Source organism: Pelecanus crispus, chromosome 6 (genome assembly GCF_030463565.1).
Source record: "Pelecanus crispus isolate bPelCri1 chromosome 6, bPelCri1.pri, whole genome shotgun sequence".
NCBI lineage: Eukaryota > Metazoa > Chordata > Aves > Pelecaniformes > Pelecanidae > Pelecanus > Pelecanus crispus.
The window spans coordinates 66598967-66626386 of NC_134648.1; the positions used below are offsets into that span (position 1 = coordinate 66598967).

A 27420-nucleotide genomic window follows, 5' to 3' on the forward strand; every position below is an offset into this window, starting at 1 on the left:
CACCATAAATAGCTGGACTTTTCCAGCAGAATGCCTTTTGCTATACCACCAGGACTTAACTTTTTAACTGTTATTAAAAAGACAGAATTTGGCTCTTCAAAAGCAAGTCTCTGGCAGAAATGGTTAGAGTAGCAGAAGGTTGTGACCTTTCCCCTTTCTACCTGGGGTGTTGAGAAATTTGATGGATTATATCTGGAGGACTAATGGATTTTAATGGTTCATGATCTCATCAGCTGTGGCCTGGTTTTATAAAGGAGAAAGCTATTGGACAAAAATGGAAAAGCAGCAGTACACCAAATTGATTATATGTAGTAGGAAGATATTTTAGAAATAGTGACAGACCTAATGGAGACTCAAATGAGAAGAATTCCACAGAAGTTTAAGATTATGCCATAAAACCTATGAATAACAAGAAAATATTTTCCAGCACTGAATACTGGAGAACAACACAAGTATGTAAATGAGCAAGGTGCTGGGGAGACAACTGCAGGGAGGTTCTTTGCAGAGTGTTGCAGCTGTTTAGGGGTCCACAATTCCTTGGGTTGGATCCATGAAGAGGATATTGGGGGCCTTCTCTGACATTGGTCCACAATTCCTTGGGTTGGATCCATGAAGAGGATATTGGGGGCCTTGTCTGACATTGTACAACCCAGTGGATTTCCCCTAAGTTACACAGCACTCTTCTGCTGTAGCTGTGCAGTGATGAACCTTGGGTGACCAACAAGAGTGTCTTGAACACAGAAACTCAGACTATGATGCAGACTTTGCTGCTTAATGTAAAGTCGTGAATGAGTCATAAGCTGCCTAGATTTGTTAATAAGGTTAATTAAAACTGGAGGTGAGTGCCGTGCCTTGGAAGACTTCTCCTCAAGACCCAGAGCATTGTTATTGCTTCTCTGCCCAATCTTTTTGTTTCTCCTTTTGTATTTCCACCTGGTGCCTGTTCTGTTCCTCTCCGGGCAAAACCCAGGTCTCTGGTGTGTGCTGGCTGGTCCATGGGCTACCTGGTCTCGCTCCCTTGCTAGCACTCACCTGCCCTTTCCTTGTCAGGGGACATTGTATCGGTGCTAAGCTCAGCTATGTCAGTGTTTTACTTTGAGGAAATTCTGCTCACCAACTCATTGCTATGGCCCTTGGAGCATTTCCAAACGGGAAGTGCCACCAACTCGCCTGTTGGCACCCGCCAGTGATTTATTTCTTTATTACTGTAAACAGCAAAACTGGCACAACTTCCTGTTTTTTCTGCCAAGTTATGTTGAGTTAATATATGTGATGGAAAATATGTTTGTCAATCATCTCCAGAACTTGGAGAGCGCAAATGGCATTTCCTGCATTGTGTACTTGGTGAAAGACTTAAAATGTGAGCTGTCAGCATCATCCCTTCGCAACTCATGTGTCCGGAGTGTAATAGCTAAAGTGGTGTCCCAGGGCTCTATAGCTGTTGAAAGATTTTTGTTTTGTTGGTAATAATGGTTGTTGAGGTTTATTGACTTGTTACTGTTCATTGAATGGAAATGGAAGATTTTTGTTTGTTTGTTTGTCAAAGCTCCTAAGTCCCCTCAGGAGCAGAGACCCTGTCCCACTTTCAGCCTCTTTCGCCTGCAACTGCATATATAAGTGTTCACAGGCAGATGTCCATACGTTGCATGTGCAAAGCCGATAGCCTGATGCCAGCTACCAAATGTGTGCATGGGTGTATTTGCTGTAATCAAGCGTTCAAACAGCTGAAAATGAAGCCCTGCAGTTGCCATCCTTTAATTTAGTGGTCCTGCATTGATGTCAGTATCTGCCTGTTAGGAAATTAAAGTAATCTGTGATCACTTAAAAAAGAGAAAAAAAGAAAAAAGGAAAAAAAAAAAAAGCTGTAGGAGGAAGACAAGAGGAGTTGGGAGGAAAATCCAGTGATGGACTGGACATGGTGGTATTTGGCACGGTGTTACAAAGCAAGATGTATGTTTAATAATTTGTGCGCAGCAGAGCTAAAGCTAGAGCTCTGCTTGTACGTGCAAGCGGTAGGGAAAGGCAGAACGTGTCCTGCCCGCACGATTTTGGTTTCTCATGGGCTGTGGTCGTACAGGCGGTGGGAGGGAGCTGGGCGAGGCGGCACGAAGGTGTTGAGAGCCCCCCGGGAAGCGGTGCCCTGCCCCTGCTCAGCAGTCGGCTGGGCTGCGGAGGCTGTTCCGGGAGGCACGGAGCAGCCTTTGCTCTCTGCCTCGCCTCTCCCCCGGCCACGGCGGACAGTCACTAGAGCAAACCACGTGCCATTTGTTGGCCAGCTGGGAAAGCGGGGCAGAGTTGCCAGCGACTTGATGTCTCCCGCGTAGGAGGTTCGTTCAGAATAGGCTTTTTGCCGCCTTGCTCCTATCCGTTCCGCAAGGCTTCGCGCGAAAGGGGAGACCTTGACCTTCCAGGGCTCTGCGTCCCAGTAGCGCTGCTCTACCAGCTTGCCCCATCTTGCTGTACGGGAGCTCTGCGGCAGCGGCGGCTCGCTGCAGGAGCTGCGTAGGACAGGAAGCCGCACGCTGCAGTGTGGCTGCGCCCCGGCGATTGCAGAGCTGCCTGCGGTAAGCTGGGGCCGTGCGTGCCGCTTCGAGAGCTGCTGACGGCAACCTGGCAGCAGCGTGGGAGACCACCCTCCTCCCCGGACCCACAGGCCTGGCTGGGGAGGGCTGCCAACAAACCGCCCCGTTGCATCGAGGGGGAAGGCTCCGAGGTGGGAGTTTCAGTGCCTGCTTTGCTGTTTGTGGGCAGTTTGCGGAGTCGCCCCACGCGCGGCGTGTTCTGTGCCCTCGGAAGTTGGACCCTCGCTGCTAGGGTCTGCTCGCCTTTCCTGTTTTCTTCTTGGCCTGTTTAGCACCCTAGTCATTTCTAGCCCCACACTTATCTTGGGGTTGGGGACGGAAGCCATCCTCTGTTGCAGACTCCAGTGTGTGCATGGGACTCTTAGAGTCTCCCCTGCCCCCCATTTCATTTTCGGTTTCACTTAAATTTCTGAAGGAACGGGTTCTTGCTCAGTGGTGGTACGGTTGGGGTCACTGTCTGGGCTTCGAGAAACTTCAGTACTGTGGCACTGATGAACAGGTGATTGGATTCTCTCCCCTTGCCACATAGCTCAGGAAAAACAGATCAGGTTTTCCTCCAAGGATCAGTTGTTATTTTTCTTTAAAAATATAAGGAGAACAAAAATATAATAGTCCCTGGACCAACTGTGTCTGCGTCTCTCTCTTTTTAACTTTTTTTTTTTAAAACTACAGTTTGTTTTTTTTTTTTTTTTTTCAAATATACTAAAGAGCAGCTACCTGCAACTATTACTTGTAAATCATTCATTGTTTTAGAGGTGGGATTTCTCAAAAGCAGTGTAAGTTGGTGTAACTCCAGTAGGAGCAGGCTTTGGCTCGTGCTTTTGGAAATTTTATTTTTTTTAAGATTTGAAACCTCCTTTTTATCTATATTTTATTTGTAGCCCTTCAAGCAGGCTTTCTTGGCAGGATTTTTCACGGGATAGATAAATCTTGTTGCAGCCCTTGTTCTTCCTACCTGAGCAAATCTCCTCTTGAGGTGGGTAATCTCTTGGATGAAGCCAGACTAAAATTGATTAAAGAGTCCAGGATTGGCTAAGAGTCATAAGTTATGCATGATTGTTCATGGCTGGTGCACAGCTTATAATTATGCAGCTTGACTGAAAACAAAAGTAATATTTTAAACAGCTGTCCTGGAACAAAAAATTAGAATGACAATATTACAGTAATAGCTGGAATAACTGGTTATAGGAGTTACGAGAGAGACTAACTTTCCACCCATTTGTGGGTTTACATCCAGAGCATTAAACATGCAGCAGTAATAGTTGTTGGAAAGGTTTCTTTTATCCCCTGAAACTTTTACGGTTACCGTCACTTGCAGGAGGCAGAAGTTTTGAGCCTTCATCCCCTCCCAGGGGATGGCCAGGCTGACCCCCAAGGGACCAGGTTTCATCTCTAGGTCTAATAGTACATCTGCTGGAGCTGGAATTGGTGAGCTGCGAGGGCTTCGACGCTCTGTGAATTCAGCGCGGTGGGTGGACCTACCAGTTAGAGGTGGGACGGGCAGCCTTTCTGCAGCGCTGTGTCACCCCGCGCTCGCTCTTTGTTTTGAGACCTGGCGTCAAATCTTGGTGGGAGCAGGGAGATGCTGCTGTTTGGCAGCACCAGATTCAGAGCTCGGGTGGAACAAGAGCTGGGGTTGCTGCCGTTCACCAAATGGCATCTCCTAGGGCTTCCCCTGCACGGAGCTTGCCATGGGTCGTTGAGAAATTGTCCGCGTCTGCCCTTGGCACCTGCAGTGGAAATCACTGCCCTAAGCACTTGCCAGCCTTTGCAGGAATGAGAAGATACTTGGCACCGCCCCCCCCCTTTTTTTTTTTTTTTGGCACACTGATTTGAATCTTAACAATTGAGTGCTGTGCATTTGTAGGAAAAATACTTTAATCTGTTGGTCTGGAAATGCAAAATCCCCTTTGTACTAGAGAGCCCTAAGGATTTTTCAAAGGCGCTTGACTTGATAGACAGGTGTCTGTCAGCCTCGAAACGTACAAGAGGGACTGATTAATCCAGACACTGTGTATTTGGCTGAGAAAATTGCTACTTGACCTGTCCAACAAAGGCATGCTCAGGTGGAGGCGCTACCTTATTAAAATACAGAAAGATCTGACATTCCATAAGCATGATCTGTTAGGAGCTTAAAGAAGAAAAATTAAAAGAAATAACTAGAGGCATGTGAAAAACCAGCTTTAGCCTAACCCAGACTTTCAACTCTTTTGGCTGAACAGAGCCTTGGGAATTGCCTCTACAGATGACTGATTATATATGCAGTTCTGTTAATTAAATTTAAAAATTGTGTAGGAAGTCAAAAGATACAGCTACTTGTTTAATTAAGCTAATTAAGTCCCCAGGTAGCTTTTATATTTGCTTTATTCACTGCAAGTGTCTGGCTTGTTCTGTTTTTGAAGCCACGTCAGCATTGACATGGCTTAGAAAAAGGTTGTACTTCTAGGATATTTACTAATTGTGCCTGTGGGGAAGAAAGGACGGAGCAGCAATGGGAGAAAGGATGTTCTGGGCTCCAGGGTAAATGCAGTCGTCTTTTGTGTCTGATCCAAAGGCAGTAAAAAGATTCCCACTGATTTCAGTGTACTTCAGATCCGTCTTCCCAGAGCGGGCTATCTGTTGTGGGAAGGGGAGGAAAAAAATACTCTGATCTTGTGTTTGCAAGAATTAATGCTCGTGCCAGATGCAGTGTTGAAGATGTCTCTTCATCCTGGAGGTCGACCTTGTCTCCATTTTGGAGAGGGAGCGACTCGCAGGCAGGCAGCCACCCACCCTTCGGATCTGCCTCTTCCCATCCGCGGTGAGTTTTTCACGGAGGCATGCCAGGCTCTCTCGGAGGCTGACTGACTATACCTGCTCTTCGAGTTCAGTGGATGCTTCGGCTGGGTGTTGATATGTTGCCTGAGAGATTACCCTCCTTCTGAATTTGTTTTCCAAACCTCTTCCATTGATGAATCACGCGTGACCAGTTTTTATTATATGTGTGAAGGCATATGATTAAGGAGTCCTGTTTCGGTCTCCCTGCATCTGTTCACTCCCGAACTAGCTTTTTTTTTTTTTTTTTTGTTGTAACGCAGAGAAGGGGCGTAAATAACACCTGCCTAGTTGTCGGGAACAACCTTAGTACAGTCCTTTTCTGGAGAAGGTGTGTGAGATGGTTGACTGGGGCCCCTCCTTGTGGGAAACCGATCCCTTGCAGCTCCCTTTGAAGTCACGTGGAGCTGCGCGATCTCAGCAAGTTCAGGCATGGGGCACCGTGTGAGTGGTTTGAATTAGGAGTGAAGTCCTCCTCAGTCCTGTGTTCAGCCTCGTTGCCAAAGTGTTGCGTCGCACGATGGAAGCGTAATGAAACCGCAGGTGAACTCGTCAGTCCTTACCTGCTCATTTCCAGCTCGCTTGCCAAAATCCTCCAGCGCTTGTTCTCTCTTAGGTATGGCTGTGAAGTTCAGCAGAAGTTAAAAGTGTATGCCTAGCTCTGGGCCAAAATCGTGTGTTGTTCTTGCAGACACAGAGGGGGTTCCTGAGCTCCCGCAGTCGATCTTATCCACCCTTTGTGCTGTGGAGGAACGTGCTGTCTTCCATTTCCTTGAACTAGAAGAGAGCGGCGATTAAAGGCTTTACTACACTGATAAGCACACTTTCCTCTCCCGGTTACCTCCAAAACAGCCAGAAAGTCAATGTTTTTCCTCCAAGTTGTTTTCTGGGGGACCAGGCTGAGCATGAAAGCACCGGAGAGAGAGGAGGGTGATTACTGTTTACGGCTATGCATGCCAATGGTGTGATGCCGCACGCCACCAGTTTAGTTTGATTTATTCGGAGATCAGTGTACCTCACAAAGCATTCGCAATATCATGCATGCATAAAAATTCAGACTTCTCCTTTGCTTCTCCCAATACAACAGGGCTTTTCCCACTGCTGTGCATCTCCTGCTTTGATACTAAACCTTCCAGGCAGAATTCTGCGATTCCCTAAAAGAACTTATCCTGTGCCAAATCGATGTTGGCATTAGGAAACTTTACTCTGTACTTATTACTCTTTGAATACTGTTGTTGAATACATACAGATGGTTACATTCCTGTATCCCTTATCTCCTGTATTACGATATAGGAGTTCCCCCTGAGCATCATCTGTGCTGCCTTCAGGCTGTTGCGTTTCTCCAAGCCTCTCCTGCTTTGTTGGAGAAAGAAGATCAGCATCAGCTGCACTGTTGACCCAAACTGATGGCATGGTCTGCTTTGGACTTTAATAATTCTGTCAGGAGTGATACCGTGGCCCCTGCTTCTCTATAAAAACATAGTTTTTTGCCTTTAAGCAGCCACGGTCAGTGCTGGGAAGAAAAGAAAGCAAAGAAGTGAGAAGCAAAACTTGGCGTATGTGTGGTGCTTGTGTTACACCCACACTGCTGTTGCGAGGCCGGACCCAAGGGTGTTGACCAGCGCTGGGAGGTACCGACATCGCCGGAGCCCTGCCGGCGCGCAGTCAGCGCCTGGGCCGCCAGCCAGCCGTCGCTAGATAGGGTTATCCCTTCCATGGCTGGAGGGCCGGTCCTTTGGCAGCTGCTTCCTTTTGAAGTGCTCGAGTCTTATTAAATAACAGAGCACAGTGAGAAGTCCTCTCGGTCTGTGAAAGTAGGTGCTAGTGACAGAAGTTCTTTAGTGACTGAGGAGATTGAAGGAGGGCTTATATTAGGAGTTCCTCCTTTTGGGGGAGAAGTAGGGTACCACACGCCTCATTTGTGGGCATCTGGTTTCAGACAGTTATGGGCGTATTTCTGCATGCCCAAATGTGTCTGCAGTTGCTTGCTGGGTCAATAAAGTTACCCCGAAGCGTGCGCTATTTCTGTACCCGCACCGCAAAGCGTGAAGGCAGTAATGAAGGCGTAAAGCAGGGGCAGGAACATGGGGAACCATGCTGCAAGGATGGGCAAAGGTTAGCCCCGGGGCCTGGGCCCTAGCAAGCCGCTAGCCGTGGGCATCGCGGGTTGTGGTCCAGCACGCGTGAGGAGCTCACGGGAGTTACCTGCTGCCAGCACGGGGCCCCGCCACGCCGCGTGGCCGTGCTACGGGGGGTCTGCGCGATGGCGAGAGGAAGGGTGTCCCCTCGGGTGGGAGCTGCTCCCGGGAGCTGCTCGGTCGTCCGGTCTCGGGCAGGCTCATGGGAGGGCAGGCCTGCGGCCAGACGTTTTCATTTCAGTTTTCTAGGCTGGAGATTATTTTCTGTTTTAGGCGTGTTCCGCGTATCTGGGAGTTGATCTCAGATGCTGTGTTGGCTGCTACTTAGCTGGTCAAATTTCATCTTTAAAGGAGATCACAGCAGGTCCAGAAATGAGAGTTTCACCAGTGGTCGCTTAATTTTAATTATTTAATTTCATTGTGTCTTATCTTTTGTTGTTGCTGTTGCTATCAATTTAAGACCAGAGAAACTCTTAAGACTGTCTGGTTTAACCTCTTGTATGGCACAAGATTTCACTGTCGGTCCTGCATCCAGTGGGGTGCCGGTGTGCCAAAGTTTCGGCAGCTCGTGGCATGCTGGGGCTTCAGTCCTCATATTGGAGCCTTTCAGCTGTAATTTTTCATTAGATCCTGCTAACGTGTGCCGTGAGAAGATCTTGAGTGTAGCTAGATCCTCTTTGCTGAGTGCTCTTGAACTGCGGTATAGTACGAGCACGGCTGCTTCGTCAGTGTAGGGAATTTGACTGGTCTTTGATCTTGGAGTCTGGAGGGGAGAGAGATTGGCTTATAACTCTCATAAATCCCCTGCTATTACTTTCAGAATTATTTTGTTGCTGTCTTGTAAGACTCTGCTACCCTGGACGGAGGAATCCCATTTGCAGTGATGAAGAGCAAGGTGTGCCACGGAGTTTGGACCAATTTTTGTTTGTGCCCTGTGTTGAAGGTGGATGATGCTTTTGTTGCATCTCCTGGTCTCAGCCCAGCTGCTTGTGTCTTGACAAGCCTTTGCTTTTAAGACTAAACAAGGAGTGCAGGATTTGCTCCGTATCCCACTGGAGACCATGTATGTCAGAAGAAGGGAAGAAGGATCCTCTTTGTGAATGTGAAAGCAGGAGTCTGTCATACTGCTGTATATGGACACTGGCAGTAAAATTACAAGCACTGAAGAGTAATTTTGGAAAGCTAAGTAAGTAAGAATTTTCCCATAAAATCGGAATTCTTGATATCCCGTAAATCAGTCTAGGTGACTGTATACGTATATCTCTTACAGATATTATATATTTTTGAAAAAAACATTTCTTTACAAAGCTGCTCTCCAGTGAACTGAAATTTAGGCAAAAATGACACATGATATTGCTGGAGTTGAAGTTTATTTGGGGAATGTCTTCCATGACCAGCCGGGTTAGCTCAGTTGGTTAGAACATGGTGCTAATAACGCCAAGGCCACACAGGTTCAATCCCTGCTTACTGCAGGGGGGTTGGGCTCGATGATCTCTCAAGGTCCCTTCCAACCCAAAGGATTCTATGATTCTATGATATTAACGAAGACAGAGGGCTATTGAAACAGCTTCCTAAAGCCAGTGTAATAAGAAGCCCAAGCAAACATGAAAATTAATATTGAGTCCAAGCTAAATATTTAATTTAAATTTTCCCTGTGAGATTGATATTTTTTTTTAAAAGTCGAAAATACAATGTCCGTAAAATCAACATTTTGATAGGATTTTCCCAAGCAGTTCTAGCTTCCCTGTTTTGTATCCCATTGATAGAGATGTGTCGCTTCTGGACTGTAGCTGGAGTCGTGTGAATAGGACGTTCTCCCGTCTTTTCTCTGAAAATATTTGCTGATCCTAACAAATTCCCAATAGTTTAAAAAACAATTTCCCTACTTCTGCAACAAATTGTAGGCTGGGGAAACATACGGTGATGGTGTGTGCTGTCTCTGCTTCCCCCTCACTTACCCCAGAAGATTGTTTTCTCTTGGCTCGTGTTAGTGAAGCTGCAGGTAGCATCCCTAGGAGCGGAGGTGCCAGCAGAAAGCGCAGCTATACCTCAACACTGCAGAGTCAGTCTGTCTTAGACACATTCTTCCCCCATGTATAGCCATGCAGATACTTTCTGTCCATTTGCAGCATGGCTGGTTGGCTCCTCTGTTGGATACCTAAAGTTCAACTTTCTCCTTTACCTATATCTTAATGCTATTCCATTAAAAGGACCAGTTGGTGTATGGCAGGGTTTTGCAACCACGGGCAAGTGTTGTCTGGATTACTGGTGGTCCATGCACCATTGCTCTGGGAGCTTAGGCTTATGGTTAGAGGTTTATTTGAATGATGTGATATGTGTTAACGCTGGAGAGGAATCAAAGTGTTGGCAGGATGCATCGTGTGGTACCCGAGAAAAAAGAGGGAGCCTGGGCTCATCATCCTTTCTTGCAGGACTGGGAAATATTTTTCTGCTCCACGGTGTGCACACCAGGGTGTATTAAATTCTGGGCACCTCTGTGATTAAACTTGGTGCTGCTGACGTAGAAGACTTGCTTCTATTTCTGCCAGACCGAGGAAAGGTGGCTGTGCAAGAGCAGAGAGGGTTTGAACAGTCACGTTTAGCCATTCCTCCAGAGCGCTCTATTTTCAGAATTTCTATTCTGCACAAATTGTCGATACCCATGAGGTGTTAAGCTCCGCTTTGCTAATTTTACCCTTGCAATTTGGGGGGGTGCGGGCCTTTTTTTTTTTTTTTTTTTAAAATGAGATTTCTGTGTGACAGCCTGATTTGAACTTCAGGGATCCTTAGCTATGATTTTTGCTATAAACTAGCTGGTGAACAAAAAAAAAAAAAAAAAAAAGCAAGACCTTATTCAAAAATGTAACTAAAAATGAAAAATCTACTCACCAAAAAATAAATACAGGTTGACTGATACTTGGATTGAATCTCTGATCCCTAAAATTATATTCTGTATCTCTATCTAATTAAGACTAAACAACAATAAGTCCTTAGGTAACAGCACTAACAGTTTCCTATTTTCTCTGGTTTAAGGCCAAAAGGTGATTTATGTAAAAAATCAGCATTTACCCCAGCACTGATGGTATTTTGAGAGACTGAAACAATTTCAATGGGGTAAGATGTAATAGGGAGGAAATATCCATATAATTCACCAAACAGATATGCATGGTTCTTTTCAGAGAACTGCATGTGTTTAGTGTTACTCCCGCTTCATTTATCCTACAATTGGAACATTATTAACCACATATATATTTTTTTTCTTTAATCTCTGTTTCCTCTAGCAAGGTGGAGATTGTTCAGCACTTCTAGGAAAAAGAATGAATCAAGTTCCTTATTTTTTTATGGAGCCCTGAATGTTGAACAATTTGAGCCATGGATGCTTGTTTTTTTTGTAAAATTAAGGGTGTGCATGAGAATATATAGAGAGCTTCAAATATTACCAAATGTTGGCAAGATTTATCATGCAAAATCCTGAGAAGAGTCTTTGCCTTGAAGAACAATCTTCTGACGTTTCCTTTACTTTTTCAGGTGGATTTGGAGCCAGAAGGCAAAGTGTTTGTCGTCATAACTCTTACAGGCAGCTTCACGGAAGGTAAGGGAATTATTTTGGCTTGTTTCCGTTAAGAGCTGGACTCTGGTATATGCTCTTGCCATCAGTTACCAAGCAGTATATAAGCGGGTGACATTCTTCACACGGGCCACGTGCTGTTGTGCGCTGGAGATTTCTTGAGCGATGGGAGGAATCTGGAAGGGGCTCTTCGTAACGGGTTACACTGTGCGTGCCCTCTGCTCTGCTGCTCGTCTGATCTCGGACCCAGGGAGCCGATTTGTGCTTGATCTGGTTTATTTATCTGAAGTTGTCCTTTGAACAGGTTGTTTTTGTCACTCGTACTTTTCACCTGGGTGCCTCTTGAAGGGCAAGCTCAGGAGCATGTAGAACATGTTTAAAACATCTGGGTGATTTTTTATTCCGTAGTGATTCCCATCTACTTCATGTGCATTTCTGTTTTCCGAGTTCACTTTGCACAGGAAACTTAGGAGTTGTTTAGTGCGACAGCTGCCCTGAAAAGGTATCGGGCAGATTTTTTTCTGTAACGATCTCTTATAGTATGATGTTTTTAATTTCCCTATTATTTACTGTGATACCAGCTGTGAGTGTGGATGTCAGCTCTGCTGGAGGAACCCAGGAAATCTGGGATGGGGTTCAGAAAAAGGTTATTTTCTTCAGACCTACACCATGGTTCTTATTTGTTTTAGCTGTGACACCAAACTGCTTTTGTTTGAGTGTGGATGTCAGCTCTGCTGGAGGAACCCAGGAAATCTGGGATGGAGTTCAGAAAAAGGTTATTTTCTTCAGGCCTACACCATGGTTCTTATTTGTTTTAGCTGTGACACCAAACTGCATTTGTTTGGGAGTGTTTTCTGTACAGAAGCCAAGAATCAAGGCAGGAACTGCTCTGCTGTCTGTTACCTGCAGCCTGGGAGAGCTGGATTTTTAATGCTTTCTCTTGTTCTGCCCCAGAAACTGATTGCTCAGCACGAAGTCTGTGCTGGGGGCTGCGGCACGGGCAGCCCACCCCGCCACGCTCCGTCTTGGATGCGAGGAGGGTGCAAGCTGGAAGGGTGCTTGCTTCGAGGATTACGCGGGAGCTCTGCTCTTCTGCCTAGCAGTTCCCCCAGCTCACACCTTGGGCTGGGTGCCCAGGCCTGCCAAAGCCTCTGCCTTTGTTTTTCAAATGCAGGTTTGAATGCAAGCTTGTACTTTGCTTGGAGGGTTTTGGGGAGCTGTCTTGCTCTGAGCCGGCAGCCTGATGTGTGCTGGGGCCCGGGCAGCTGCTTGATGGGGAGCTGCTGCATCAGAGGAGCTGGTGAAGCTTTTGGTTTTCTTTGGGTGGTTTATACCCCAGGAACGCTCCGCTCCTGGCAGGATAACTGTGGCCTTTGAGCCCAATCCAGTCTGTAATCGGCTGAGCCACACCTGAGGGCCCAGCAAGGGTTTGCAGGGAGACGGTGTCCTCCTCCTCCTCCTCCTCCTCTGGACCCCTAGCCCTGTGGCGTGGAAGCGGTGGCAGGGTTTGCAGACATCCTTCCCAGTTGCAGCTGGGGCTGCTCTTACTCCTGGGGACCGTGGGCAGGGTGTAATCCTGCTTGCAGGAGGTGTGTTAGGAGGGAGACATGAATAGAAAGCCTGGCTGGCTTTGAATCCTAAGGAAGTGTATGGTCTTGGAGTGATGGAGAAGATGAGGAGTATCACACCCTGGCACTGCAACAGGTCAGAGGACCAGAATTCACTTTTCCAGTGAAGTTCACTTTCCATGTAAAGCTGGGCAGGCCACATAGCGTCACTGCAACTTTCAGTTCTTTATCTGTCAAGTAGCAATGCATGTTTGACTCTGCCCAGGTCTTGACTCTGGGGTCTGGGAACTGCTGTCACATTTATCCGTGCATAAAATGTTAACAGATTATTTACCCTTTCTCCTCTAGGGAGATGCTCCCTGCAACTGTGCTTTGACAGGGAGACACAAAGATTACTTTTTCCAGTTAATTTGGGAAAAGCTTTCTGTTTGTAACCAGAGAACACGGAGAATGCAAAGGTATGCTAGGGAGATGTGGAGGACTTCTTTGCAGGTCCAAGGCAATGGCTCTTAGGCAGAAATAGGGGTGAAAAGAACATTAGAAATTGGCTTTAATTGCCTATGATACAACCGATGAGGGAGAGAGAGTTGTATTGAGATCAAGAAACTAGAGGGCTTTTGCTGACCAGCGCACCAGTTTGTATCCACACACAAGCCTGTCACGTTTGGCCATTTAAAGCAGGGTTGAACAGGGATGGTGGGCTTGAGCAGAAATCCAAAGTGTGGTTCAAACTCATGCTGGTGGCCAAGCTATTAAAGCATGTTGCTAACAAGGTCTCGAAGACGAGAGATGGAGAACTCAAATGTTTGTACCGCTACTGCTTTCTGAGGAAAATGGGAAATGTTGGAAATAGTTTACTTCTCTTTCCTCTGTCATTACTGAGGATGTGTGGGCTTACAGAATGGGAAGGTCAAAGGTGGCTCTTGGGGCTTTTCTTGACTGGTTAGTCCCATATGTGGTCACATCTGGAGTTTCCAAGAATAGGCATAATCCAGGGCTAATCGTTGCATAGTGGAGGCATCTGTCAGGGAGGGGTTTCCTTCTGAAAAATGGTGAGATCTTTCTCATAACATCATGTTTTATTCTATTTTTCCCTCTCATTTTTTTCCTGGAAATGCGAAGGCTCAGAATTGTATCTGAAATCTAAGTTTTTGGAAAGAAGTCTGAGAATAACTCACAACTTGAAACACAAAAAGGGGCTTCCCACTTGTTTGCCCTCATCTGGAGGGCAGCCGCTACCCCATCCTCACTGCTAGTTATGGCTAACGTGTCAGAGACCGCTCGAAGGCTGTGGTATCTATGGGTACACAGAAAACCCAATGTTAGTTCGCATTAGACCCTGTCAGGGTAGAACGTAGGCCCGTGTGGAGTTTCAAGCAATATGATGTTTAGTACTTTTGATCATTTTCTTGTGACTTATAAATGGTTAAGTGTGCAACTCGATGCGTTTCCTGCTCTGAAAAGGATCCAGCAATGGTGACGCGGTGCTGCAAAACAAGCCAGACTCTAGCAGGTGAAAAGAGAAACACGGCAGTGTCTGTAGACCAACTCAAGCCACCCACAAGTTTTTTTTAGCAGCTCTTGCCTCACCATTTTCAGTAGGCCATGGGGACAAAAGGATAATGTAGTGGAGTCAGTCTGAACTGTGGGGAGCATCTTCCCTTGAAAAGCCTCTGAGAGCTCCACTAAGCAAGAGTCAGTGCCTACTGCTGGTCCTCATGCTGCCGACACGTGATTCATCTCAGAGAGGTTTTATGCCAAGCTAGTTGTTTTGTTTATGGAAACAGCCAAATTCAGGGTCTCAGCCACAATCGTCTAACTCCAGTAAAGTAAAAGCCCAAAAAGTGGCTAAAGAGAGGGGAGATGGGGAGAAGAAGGAAAAAAGACCCCGAAAACCAAGCAAACAAAGAAGCCTGGGATGTTAGGTCCACCTGAGACTGAATTATTTTGTTGTCCTAGAAAGCTTACCCAAAATAGGCAGTCCTGGTGGTGTTGGCAGCATGTACTTTCTTTAGCTTCAGGAGCGGTTGGGTTTTGGGTTTGGGGTTTTTTTTTGTTTGATCAAAAGTTCTTTTGATCAAAAGTTTAATTTGGTTCTGCTTCACCTATGGTGGCGATGGGGAAGAAGGGTGGCACTGCTGCGAGGGGCGCAGCATGTCCAGCAGAAGCGTTCGTGTTCCATCGGGATGAGGGCAGTATGGAAAACACAGCTGGAAGGAGGTTAGTCCTTTGTAGGTTCCCACAGGGCTCTTCTGTCCATCAGTGTTAACCGGCTGTTTTGAGGCAGGGAAATATGCCTGTTTCATGTGTTAAAAAAACGTGTAATTTTTCAGGAAGAGAAAGGAACAGAGCAATAGGAAGCGAGGGAGGTCTAGTGAAATTATCCCTGTCTATCTCTATTTTCTCTGCTGGATGTATTTGTTGCTGTGCTAAGCTGTATCTGATTATATTAACTCCCTTCATTCAGCTGACATTTCCTGTGTAAAGTGACCAGTGCAAAATTAAAATGAAAATCTCCTTACCTCAGGAGGAGATTACCTCTCCAAGCATGACCGTGTCTCTGCTGGGTCCTGGTGGCCCCGGCACCCGGCTGGGGTGGGGGAAGCACCCTCTCCTCCAGCCGTCTCCCTCACTCACCCAAGCCCTGTTTCACTCCAGGCTGTTTTATAGAGAAGGTGAGGACTGACTTCTGCCTGCCAAACTTCAGGCATTGCTTAGGAATTGATTCCCCCCCCCCCCCCCCCCCACCTCCCTCCCTTGAAGAATTTTATTTAATCATTCCTGGGGTTTCTTTATTTAACCTGCCTGATAATGGGATTTTTTTTTCAAGTCATCAAAATTATGATTTGTTTTTAAATTTCCTTATTCTTTTTACTCTGGCTATTTTTTTTTTTTTTCTTTTCCCTCTGATGGTGTCATTAACATTTCTTAGGTCTCTCTCTTTGTGTCTCCTTGCCCCTTTCTCCTTTTAAAATAACGAAAGTGGCTTCTCTGAGAGCTCTGGCTTTGCCATGGACTTGCCTCATCCATGGGCGTGAGGCACGTTGTCAGCTGAGGAGCTGGGGATGGGAGCAGGGCACAGCGTGCTGTGCGTGGGACCAAGCAAAGCTGTAGCCTTCAGAAGGCAGTTCAGCTCTGCCCAGCCCCAAGGACCACGTTAGTGTCCTGCTTCCCTCCCTGTGACGACCCATGTGTGTGCCAGGATCTCTGAGATAATCCACAAGATCTCAACTCTGTTTTAAGCCTCCTTTAAAGGAAAATTTCTGCTTTATTGCTCTCTAAAACACGTAGTGCTGCTTAGGGCGTAAGGGTCCCTAATGTTGTTCCTCTTCTCCTAACCTTGGCCATAACCATTTCCAGGTGGGCAGCTTCTGAGTAGGGACTTGTTCCTCCCCCCTCCTGGAAAGCACCTGGGAGCACCCTTGCAGGAAGACGCCATTGACTGGGGGCTGTTGCGGTTCTCCAGTGCGGTGTGCCCGAGCACAGTTTCTCCGTGCTCTCCTGGGGTGTCATCTAGGTCCTCCTGGCTCTGGTTGAAGGTGACCTGGTGCCTCTGAGGAGGCTCTGTCTTTGGGGCTTGCGTTGTTCGTAGCAAGTGACTCTGATGCAATTAGAGTGCCCCGTTGGGTGTTGCACAGTCAGTGTTGGTGGCATGAATTCAGACCTGATCTCCACTGCTTGTCTCTCTTTGCTACTGAATGCTGGTTTCAGCTGTGAAAGGGCAAGCCACAAATTACTTTCTTCTTAGGCAAGGGGTGATTGATTTGAAATAAAAAGCCTTGCAATGAGTGTAGGTGAATTACTTGTGTTGTCGGTGCTTCTGGACACCTATGGGAAGTTAGTAGAGATACTCAAGAGCAGGTGACTGTGCATGGGTCAGGGAGTTTCGCTGCAGCAAGGCCAGACTGGACACCAGGAGGCCCCAGGTATGCGCCTGAAGGATGGCATGAACGTCTCCCCCTTGCAATACTAGAGTCCAGAGCAAGCTGAGTCCCCTTGCAGCTTTGCATGCAAGGTGTGTTGCTGTGCCCTCAGTTTGCCACCTCTCTTGCTATTTGCTCTTTTTAATTTTGAGCAAAGCTAATGAAATTAATACAAAGTAATTATTTGACTGAGTTAATGAATGAAGCAAGCCCTGTAGGAAAATAAAGTGCTTCTATTTTAGTGCTTCGAACTCTTGCAATTTGCCTTTTTTTTTTTTTTTTTTTACGTTGTCACTCAAAGTGATAATTCTGGCTTGAAGCTCAATTTTAATTTCCTCGTTGTGAGGTAAGTAATGGTTGTTTCTTTTCTGTTAGTGTCAGGAAAGACAAATTTGAGTTCTGGGCAAGAAATAGAACAATGAGAATATTGAAAAGCCAAGTGACTTGGTAGAGCAGATATAGCACCTACTGCTAAATATTTAATGTTGGTAGGCTTTGCAGCAGCAAGGAAGCTTGAACCTGCCTCTAGAGCAGGAAATGGTTCTTTAGTTCGCAACTGTCACATCACGTGTCTGAGATGGTTTGTTCTCAAGCACAAAGACTCTTAGTCTTTTGCTGTCGTTTTTCTTAGAATACATTTTTCTAACATGAAGTGGTTTTTGTCTTACGAAATACTTTTCCTCAGAGAGGCACCAGTAAAGATCTGCAGCCTTAAAGTCTCAAATAGTACACAGGCATTGTGCTCAGAAGGTCCTTGCTCTGTACTGTGATGTAGCTCCTCAGCCCCTCAAAACCTCTGTTGCAGGTACATTATTAGTTTCTTGCAGAAGAGGGAGAAAAATGTTTACCGGTCCTCTGTAAACTGCAATAGTGATTGTTTTCAGCCCATTTTTTTTAACGTCAAGGGAATGACTATTGGAAACTAGGACCCAGGAATGAAAAATGCCCTGTTCTCAGCCCCTGGCTAGTTGGGCTCTCTGTTTCGGGTTACAAGCCCAAGCAGGAGAGTTTTGTGGTAGACGCTGCCCGGAGTCCAGTTAGACATGTAGTAGACACTGTCCAGAGAACCTCCTGATCTAAATAGGCATATCAATGCAGAACAGGATAAAGAAAATTTTGCTATCTTTTGCTCACAGTCTGAGAATATGGAGGTCTTTAATGTCTAGCCCAAAGTCTTATGTGGCAGAGAGCAGCAGGACATGTCTTTTTCTATATCCCTGTATTTTTTTCCAATGTCTACACTTTTTCCAGTGTTTGACGCTTGTCACATATGTGCATGCTGCAGTCAAGGGATTTCCAGGTGCACTCCATGTTGGTTCAACTCTGCATTTTGAGATGGAACTGGGTCAGAACAATGTCGAGTCCCATGGGTGAGAAAATCCAGCCTAAGTACACTCTGGAGAAGACTGGGCCCTTGCAGAGACCAGGAATGTCGTCCACAGATGCTGCACATCTCTGTGTGGGAGGCAGGTGAACTTCAGTGGATCCCCAACTTTGCTGGAAGATGTTGATCGGGTTAAAAAGTAAAAGGCAATTCCAGAGGCCTGTCTTGAAGTCCTGAGCATGTATTGCTCTCCTGGAGGTCAGACTCTGCAACCCTGCACTCCAGCGGAGATGTCAGCCAAGTCAGCAGGAGCAAGAGCAGCTCTATCCTTGTCACGAAGCTTCTGTGAGTTAAGCACAAGGATGTCAAACCTTCTCGGCAACACTGAAGATCTCAGGAGAGAATTTCAAAGTCAGAGAGACCGTGAAGAATGTCTTGGAGATCCTTTTCACAGGGAGGAGCCTTTGGGCATTCTGAGAAATGTCCTTTGGGCTACGAGTTGCCATTAGGAGAAGGGGCTGTACTGCATCTTCCCAAGCGCTGCCTTTCACTTGTCCTGTTCAAGATGACAGTAGCATGAGAAGGGGTCACTGTAATGAGAGACAGCCCAGCCTTGGAAATTAGACGAAGTGGATGAACCTGGGGATAATGAATAATTATTACTGTTTATGGTGGGAGGATAGCGTGAACAATTTTTTTTAAAGTGAAGCCTTCAAAATTTACTTATTGCATTTCACATTTAAATATTGAAGAGAGAACCCAAGTATTTTTGCACCGTGGCACTATTATATATCACATATGCCTCTCCTCCATTTAAAAAAAAAAAGCAAGTTTGGTAAATTCTGAATTTTCACATGAAAAAAGGATTTCAACAGGGGAAAAAACCCACCCCAAAACTGTTTATTCCTGATAGCTGAAAGATCTAGGCCCGGGGAAATGATGTGCTTTGCTCAGCATTATGGAAGGGCTCTAATGCCAGGAGGTGAACAGCACCCTAGCTTGCTGCATATCCACAAGACCACCTTTATTTCTTGGAAAATGATCCATTTGAGCTCCACAGCTATTGCAGTATGTCTAACGCTAAGAGGTTTTCGGCAGTAATTCATGACTTGCCAAAATCTGCCAACTGCTTAGATATCTAGACATGCAACAAACAGCAATATCAGGGTTAACTTTACTTCCTCAGTGGGCTGTGTTTTGTCTGGGCTCTGAAACCTAGATATAAATATGCAAACTTGCAATCTGCTCTGAGATTTCGGTGTTCCTGGCTGTAACTAGGAACAGAGAATTTTGCTTTAATGTGATTCCTGGAAGAAGCGACGGTGGTTCCCAGAGGAGCTTAAATCCATCTACTTGGCCTTTGAGGACAGCGCTGTGCTGGAGCGGGTGGTTGTGCTGCGGCGAAGCCGGGTGGCAAATGTGGGCTGGCAGGAGCAGAGCACGAAGCCGCTGGAGGTCGGGGCTGTGATCCTGTGGCCAGGGATGATGGCAGCAGCCCTGTACCCCGGCTGCTGTGCCCTGGGCTGGGGGATGCTGTTTCATGGCCATCTCCCTCTGCGCCCATTGCGGTCAAGGGCCACCTGGACGATGCCCTGGACTGGGATGAAGGGGGGGTGCCCCACACACCAGCACACATTTCATCAGTCAGGTACCTTCAGAATTCAGGCCCACAATTTGGAAGGTGCCTGACTGATGAAATAGGTGAATGGCTGTCCAAAAGCCCCAGTAATTTACTTAGGGTCATGCTGTAAATCTGTAGCAGAAACTGGAGGAAAAAAATACTAACAAAACCATACCGTTGCTTTTTAACCTCACCTCCACTGACTACTAAATTAGGCTGTGTCCCATTTAATAGCCAGGTCTGTCAACTCTGGCTGCTGGAGGAGACTCCTAATTTAGGTGGTATCACCACAAGCAAGGGTTTTCCTTGTGTCGGGGTGTCTGGCAGCCCAGTCTGTCAGGTGTCCAGAAGTCCCTGTCACCTGGCTGTGGTGTGGGGCAGTGCTGGGCTCGGTGTGCGAGCGGATCTGCTGGGCCTGCTGGCGTGAGAGGACGCACGAGGTAACAAGATTCTACCCTTAATTGGTTTAGTGGTAGACTTGGTAGTGTGAGGTTAATCGTTGGACTTGATGATCTTAAAGGTCTGGCCCTGCAGACACAAGGACCAGCAGCATCAGTCTGCTGCGTGTTGTGGATGCTGTGGCAGTCGACTCCTGCACCTCACTGGAGCGGGGCAAGATCTCACTCATAGCCAAGCAGAACGGGGTCTTCAGCCTTAGGCAAGCTGGCATGGAGCTGTAGGAAGCAGAGCTTGTACTCTAGTGATGCTTTTGGAGGCGAATGCTCATGCTTGCAATTTATACGCCCCTGTTTTGGGTTGTTCCTGAGTGTGCCCAGCATAAAATGCTGAGTTTCCTGCTCCACAGTGCCAGCTGTTTTTTTGTTTCTGGACTGCTTCAGCAGAAATGATTCAGTTACCTTCCAGAATGAGATGCTGAATCAAAACAGAGCTTTGAGCGAAGAGATCCTGATGTTGTTTTGCTAGGGTGACCTCAAGCTTGGCGGAGGAGAGAGTGGGAGGGCGGAGAGCTTCCGCTGTCCCTGTCTGCCTTCTGCTGTCTTTGGGAAAATCTACCCATTTGTGATCTTCTGGGAGACGCTGCATGAGATCAGCGTGGCTTTGAGGGCTGTGGACACCACCTGCACGGAGCAGGTTCTCGCCATGGTGTCTGTTCCTCCTGGCAAAGCCGACACTGCTGGTAGTTGCAGATGCAGGACTGAGGCAGTTTCATAATTGAGGGTAAATCTGAAAAGGATGCTCTCGGGTTTCCCTTGGGCTGGCCTCGCATGGGGCCAGTTCTGCACCACTGGCTGGAGTGGGGGAGCTGAGCAAATCTGGAGCAGGGGCGTGGGTTGGTTTTGGGCCAGATCTGTCCTCTGGTTGAGCTCAGCGCTGGCCCGGGGTGCTGCGGCGGGGCGGGCGGGGGATCCCCGGTGGTGGCACAGAGGAGGGAGGAAGGCAGGGGGTCTGGCTGAGCATGTGTCCCACTCTCCGTGTCCCGTCTGCTGGGACAGGGGGCAAGGACAGCGAACAGTGGAAACACTGGGAAAAGTCACTCAGAGAAGGAATAGAGCCCTAAGAGTCCGGAAGAAGGACAGCAAAGATATATAAGGAGAGACAGAAGGAAGTAGGAGACTGGTCTGGGGAGTGGTGATGGGTGGGTATGGGCAGGAGCTGTGAGGAAGAAGAGGCTTAAAGAAGCTCAAAAGGTGGGGAGGGGAGAATATGGACAGATGGATGGTAGAGGAGCTGCAGAGGATGAGGAAAGGCTGCAGCAGAAGAGTTGTGACCAGCAAAGCCCATTTCTTGCTAGGATCTGGAACCAAGTTTTTAATCCCAGAATCTCAGCTCTTTTCTGCCGTCTAGCTGTCAGACTTGTTGAGCAAGTGTGTCCGTCCGTCGCTAGTGCTGGATCTGCACTGCAGAGCAGAGTCCTCTTCTGTGAACTATTCCCCTGTTAGTGCTGTTCTCTCTCCCTGGAGCTGTGTGTTTGAGACTACAGCCGTGCCGGTGAACCAGGACCGTGAAGGGGCAAGGCTGCTCCAGTTCCACTGAATGAACTTATTTCCAATAATAGTTTTCTTTGTTTAGAAAACTTAGGAAATGGTCTTAAAAACAGAAACCTTTTCATTTGAAGGATATCACTAATGTTAGAAAACCAAACTCTCAGAAGTCAGGAAATGCTGAATTTTTGTGTCTAAAATTTGTCCTTCCTATATGTTCACGATACAGACTTGCAGATCGCACTTGCAGATCAGCAAGAACAAAGGCAGAAAGATGTTTCTTCTCCAGCCTGCCCAGCTCAGAGTACCTAGGTGGTGGGTGAGGAATCTGGGGCCTCAGTCTGGTCCTACACATATTTTTACCTGCATTGTTTCTGGTCCTGTATTTCACTTGTGAATGTGAGGTAAGGTGAGAAAAACAAGTCCTTGGAGAAAGGCTCGGATGTTGCATCCAAAAGGGCTGATGGTAACTCGCGGCGCAGCTTAGCTATAGAGGCAGCCTGTGTGCCGTGCGGTGGGCACGCAGGGCTGAGTCCAGCAGCGCGCACGGCTTCGGCTGTGCTGTAAGGAGGAGCGCAGAGCCTGGACACTGCAGAAGGCACAACGAAGTCTGGCTGATTTTCCTCCCCAGATTGACGGACCCTGCAGAAGGCACAACGAAGTCCGGCTGGTTTTCCTCCCCAGATTGACGGACCCTGCAGAAGGCACAACGAAGTCCGGCTGATTTTCCTCCCCAGATTGCTTTCACACGCCACATCGTGCCAACGCAGCTGTTTGTGGGGTGCATGGCAAATCAGATTTGGGAGCTGATCCGGCTGGAAAATGACTATGTGGAAGGGAGTGCTGGAAGGCAGGCAGGGTGCTGTATGGGGGGGGAGAACGGCTTAAATCCGTGTAAGGGCTGTTGCGAGCATCAAACTGCAGGCTGGCTTTCATCTCCTGTCATTTGGTCTTAAGCAAATTCCCTCCCTGTGTGTTCCTTCCCCATCGAGGGACTGGGAAGAAAAATGGAGAGAGGTGCAGGTTTTAAGTGTCTTTCACGAGCTGTTGGAGAAGGTGACTTTCTTCCAGCTCGCCCACCCCTGCTTGTTCGTTAATCGAGAGGAGTGAGATGGGAGAGCCCGTGGGGAGGCAGAATACCTACTTATTACTGCTGCTCTTATACCTGGTGGAAAGGGCCACCCATTTGCAAGAATAAAATTGGTTGGTGGTGCCGGTGGCCGTCACGGAGCTGGTGAAACCGGCGGGGCCCTTCCCTCTCTCCGTATAAAGAGATGCTGAGCCAAGGCAAGCAACGCCCTCTCCGTGTGGCACCCAGCGTTTTTAAAGCTGTATTTGTATGGTTTTGGGACATCTGCTTTTGAAATCTCAGAAATGTATCTTAAAAATGAAGAAATATGTATTGCAGAGTGAAAACCCTGCTGGGGAAGAGATGGGGAAGGGGGATAGATCATGTCTAGCTGTGTTAGCTGCATGGGAAGCTGTCAGGGACAGCTGTGTTTTCTGAATGCGCCGCCTCCTGGCCTGCAGCCCTTGGGAAATCCCTCTGGGAAATAATAATAATCTGCCGGCACTAGGAGGGGTGCGGTGTGTGGCAGAGCAGTAATGGTCCGTGCCATCTGCGGAAGGATTTTAGGACGGCTGTGCAATGAAGCCAAGCGCGATTGCCAGCCCGAGCACTTGAGGACTGAGTACTTCCTTGCTGCGTTGCCAAGGTGGGGACTGTCTTGATGAGAAGAGGTGCTGCTTTTTGGCAGATACCTTCATGGTAGCAATATGCTTGGAATACAAGAGGCCGAATGTATTTTTTTTGACAGATGCTTTGCTGCGGCAGCATCTTGCTCAGCCCATGGTGTGTGGGAATCTGCGTGGGAGAGCGACATGGTAAACAACCTGCTTTTTAAGGCTGTTGCAATTAGAGAACGTATTAGCAAGCTGCCACATGGAGATCTCAAAGAGTACTGGGGATCGGCTGTGTAATCAGAGCGGAGTATGCGGCAGGACCACTTGGGCTGGGTCTGTGCAGCTGCTGGGTGACCAGTCGACCGGGAGAATCCAGGTGTTGCAGGGAGGTGATGCAGGCGTTGCTCATCCTCCCAGGTGAGCACAAGGCCAGTGCGCCTGCAGGCACCGGGGAAGGGCTGAGGCGTCGCACAACAGCAGTCGAAGGCCCCGACAGCAAAAAAAGGGGAGCGTTTAACTTGTCCTACCTAATTAGCTCTCCCAATTAATTTGTTCCTGACTAGATTCCAGTTGCGCTTTGCGTTACAATTTGCTTTCCCACTGAAAGGTGCAGTGCCCCTGATGAGGAAGGCTTGAGGTTTTGTCCTAGGGATGGCTGCCATGTTGAGGAGTGTGGTTCCCATTTGCGGAATTGCAGCAAAACTGTGGGTCCTTCTGGATACAAGCTGCTTGATAGTCCCATTTCAACCGGCTGTTGATCCTGGTTTCTTTGTGCATTTTGTCTCATGTTACATAAAGAATATTTTCCTGGTGCTCCTTCTTTGAGACAGACATTAAGCCTGTGTCGCTGGAAAAGTTGCACTGCTTAAACTTAAAGGCGTGAATTTTAAGCCTATTTAGCTGATTGTCAAACCTTGTGTGGCACTCTTGTTTCAATACCAAAGCGGATGATTGTAATTCTGAAGCTGGCCACATAGCCCCAAAGAAGGATGTCCCCAGCGCATCTACTTAAAAATAGCTTTAAACTGCATCTGGTTAAAAATAGGTTTAACTTGGAACTCGTGCTTCCCTGTGTGGGTAGGGCCTCCTAATAGCATGTTGTGATACCTACTACACAGCCACCTACGAGCATGCGAGTTGCTGGTGGTTACAACACGCACGAGCCCCGAGGCGTCGGGAGCAGGGGAAGGTTCAGGATCTCCCTGCTGTTTGCCCAGCCTGCCAATTCTCTTTTTCTCAAGGATTTTGCACAAGTGCTGGTAGCTTTGACCTATAAATGCTGTCACTCCCTTAGTGCTACTTCTGCTCTATAGCCAACGTAGTTTCAAATCTTCTAAAACTTACGGTGCAGAGGGTTTCTGGTGCATGAATTAATCATGGAAAAGATCAAAGTTGCTTTGTTAGTTTTATTTTCCTGTTTTTAATGAATAATGTATTTAAATGGTTTCCTTCCCTAATAAATCACATCTCAACATTTTTCTCTTGAGTTTAATAGGTGGGAAGGACTGTAAAACGGGAGGTTTTACAATGGAAATTCACTTGCCTAAGCACAAGGAAATAATAATGATTATAATTGGCGAGGGGAGGAGGGAGAGGAATCAGTTCGTTAAGGCTTTAATGAGCAATGCAGTAAGAAGTACGAGGTACTAGTATTATTTGCACATCTTAAAGTAAGCAGAAGAATTGTCCCCATCTTATGATAAAATTGAGACTGCAAGCAGATGTGCCGTTCTGCCTGCAGCTGAGGAGGGAAAGTGGTTATTAATGCCTGTTTCTCACTGTTTGTGTGCGTCAGCTTAAATTTTTAATAACAGGGGTTTTCTGGGTTTATTTTGTTGCCTGTTCTTACCCCAGATCAATGTGACAGGAGTGGGTTATGGAGCAGTTGCAGATGGAGTCATGCCGGCAGGTCTGAGACGGTAGGGAGGGGACTGTATCGTGAGGAGGGAGCAGTGGGGCTGGGGTGTCTTTTTGGACCTCTACTGCTGCTGGAAGACCATGTTCAGCTATAGCAAGAGGGAAGCACGTTTCTGGTATCTCACTGGATACGACCTGACTAATTTATCTTGCTTTTCCAAACTGCATCGGTATCGCGTGTCTCCTGCGGGGTATGGGGCAGATACGAGGTGCCCTTCCAGATACAGTGCCAGTCTGGGGCTCTGAAGGGCTCAGTTCGGTGCTCAGGTTTCTGCTGTCTCCCTCAAGTCCCTCCTCTAATTTTGAATAAAATCCTTCTCTCCTGGCATCTTCTCTTTATGCAAGCTGAGACAGTTCTCCGCCATCATCACCCCAGCCTGGTCTCTCTTGCAAACAGAAGCATCATGAGGTTACCATCTCCAACCAAATGCAAAAACCTGCAGAGATGGAATGATAGAATGGAGCGCAGGTAAAACCTTTCTTGCTCTTGGCAGAGAAACAAGCACAGGGTGAAAAATGGGGCTGTCCCTTCTCTCACAGTGGTGTGGCTGTAAAGAGAAGGGAGATGGAAGTGCAGGGAGCGGCTGTTGCCTTCAGACCGGTCCTCCTCAGCAGCCAGCAGCATTTCTGCAGCCTGTGGCCTGGAAAGCACAAATGGGCTGACATGCAACAATCTCTGAGAACCTGGTCTCTTATGGCATGGGGTTGCTCATGTTCGCCGAAATCTTTTGTTGTCCTCAGTATCCCATTTGCTCAGTTCATTGTTACTCACTACAGAAATGAACGGAAAGGCTTTTCCATTCATATTTTTCAGCCTTGCGCAACATGCTGCAGTGCCTCACTTCATATCTGTCAACATCCACAAGCAGCTGTCTAAAAAAATTTTCCCAGAAATAACTTGTAAAAGCAGATGTGGAGAATAATATTTTTGAGCTGCCTTGTGCATGTCTGAAAACCTGTGTGGCAATCATGATTAAAACTCTATGCAAAATAACCTGTGTGGTATTCATAACTGGTTGGTAGACTCAAAGCGGCAGCAGAATACTTGTTTTAAGAGTTTCTCAACTCACCTTCTTCCTCCTCTCTTGTTCTCACAGACCTTATGCAAACAGATAAAAAGCAGCTATTCCTCCTTCAGCCCTGGTACCAGGTTCTACCTTCCGCTTTGCGTCCCTCTCCCCTCGGGCACATGTGGATGGCTCCCAGCAGCCATGTACTCATCACTCCAGCTCTGCAGAGCTGTCCTGCTGTCCCTGGCGCTGCTACATCCAAGTGCAAGAGACTGCGAATGAAGAAAACTGAACCCCCAAAAGGTCCTGGACCCCAGTTCCACACTGGTGAGGTGAACAGTGAGGTTTGCAGTGATGGATGGAGCAGAGCTGTAGCTGCTAAGCCTGGGAAAGATGGAGACGTGTCCTCTCAGCTTTGCTATCTCACCTACGGGTGCCTCCAGAGCTTTGGCGTCACTGTGTAATTCTAGAAATAAGCCTGTGATGGGCTTTTGTAGCAACAGCTGGGCACTGTCAAGCTCACTGATACTGTTGTGTGAACTTCATTGATCCTGTTCTCACTGCTGCCGCACTGAAACATCATCATTCAGCCTCAGTACTCAAACGCTGCTAATCACTGAGAGCTGAGGTGAATTTACGTCCTAGCCCTGGCAGGAAAACAGGGCAGATGTATCTGCCCTACTTCAGCACTTGGACGAGAAACAGAGACCTTGCCTCGAGTGCAAAGTTCTGTGTGATTTAATGCAGGGATGATTACATGTTTTTGCATTTCCAAGACTGCTGATAATGCTGTTTCATACTCATGAGTGGGAAAACTTGTATTTTTTTTGGAGTCAGAGCAACGTTGTTCGTGTTCCATTGATGGGTTGGCATCTTAAAACATGAACTGCCCATTAACATGTGTTTTCTGTCAAGTCCTAATAGAAGACGATCTGGTCCTGCCAGCATTAGCTGGCTCTTTCTGTGGTCTTCATACAAAACTTTACTCAGTTTCAGGGGGGAAAAATGGCAGCTGGATCAGACGTTACGTCCCAGCCTGTGTTTGATGTGCCACATGTCTGCTTTGCAATGAGCCTCTCTGGGGATTTGAACCAATCTGGTTTCGTGCAGAGACTGGCAGAAGCAGCAGAAGGACAGAAACTTTGGTGGACATGAGGCGGAGGAGAAACCCCGTGTGGTTAACACGATCTCTGCGGATGTGGCTGTTTTCCAGCTGGCCGATTCATGCGTCCAAGTGGCTTTTGAGGGGAACTGAAGAGAAAACTTCGCAATAGTTAGGAACAGAAAGGTTTTCACTCTGCAGCACTAATACTAGGGAAGCAGAACAGT

At 47.3% G+C, this 27420-nt stretch overlaps 1 protein-coding gene across 1 annotated transcript in view; it reads left to right on the top strand.

Moving 5' to 3' along the window:
* PRKCH (protein kinase C eta) overlaps nucleotides 1-27420 on the top strand; it is a 119295-nt gene that overhangs the window by 16937 nt on the left and 74938 nt on the right. Inside the window, exon 2 of the mRNA XM_075711817.1 lies at nucleotides 11063-11126. Within this exon, the coding sequence (XP_075567932.1) occupies nucleotides 11063-11126 (64 nt within the window). The remainder of the gene's footprint in view (nucleotides 1-11062; nucleotides 11127-27420) is intronic.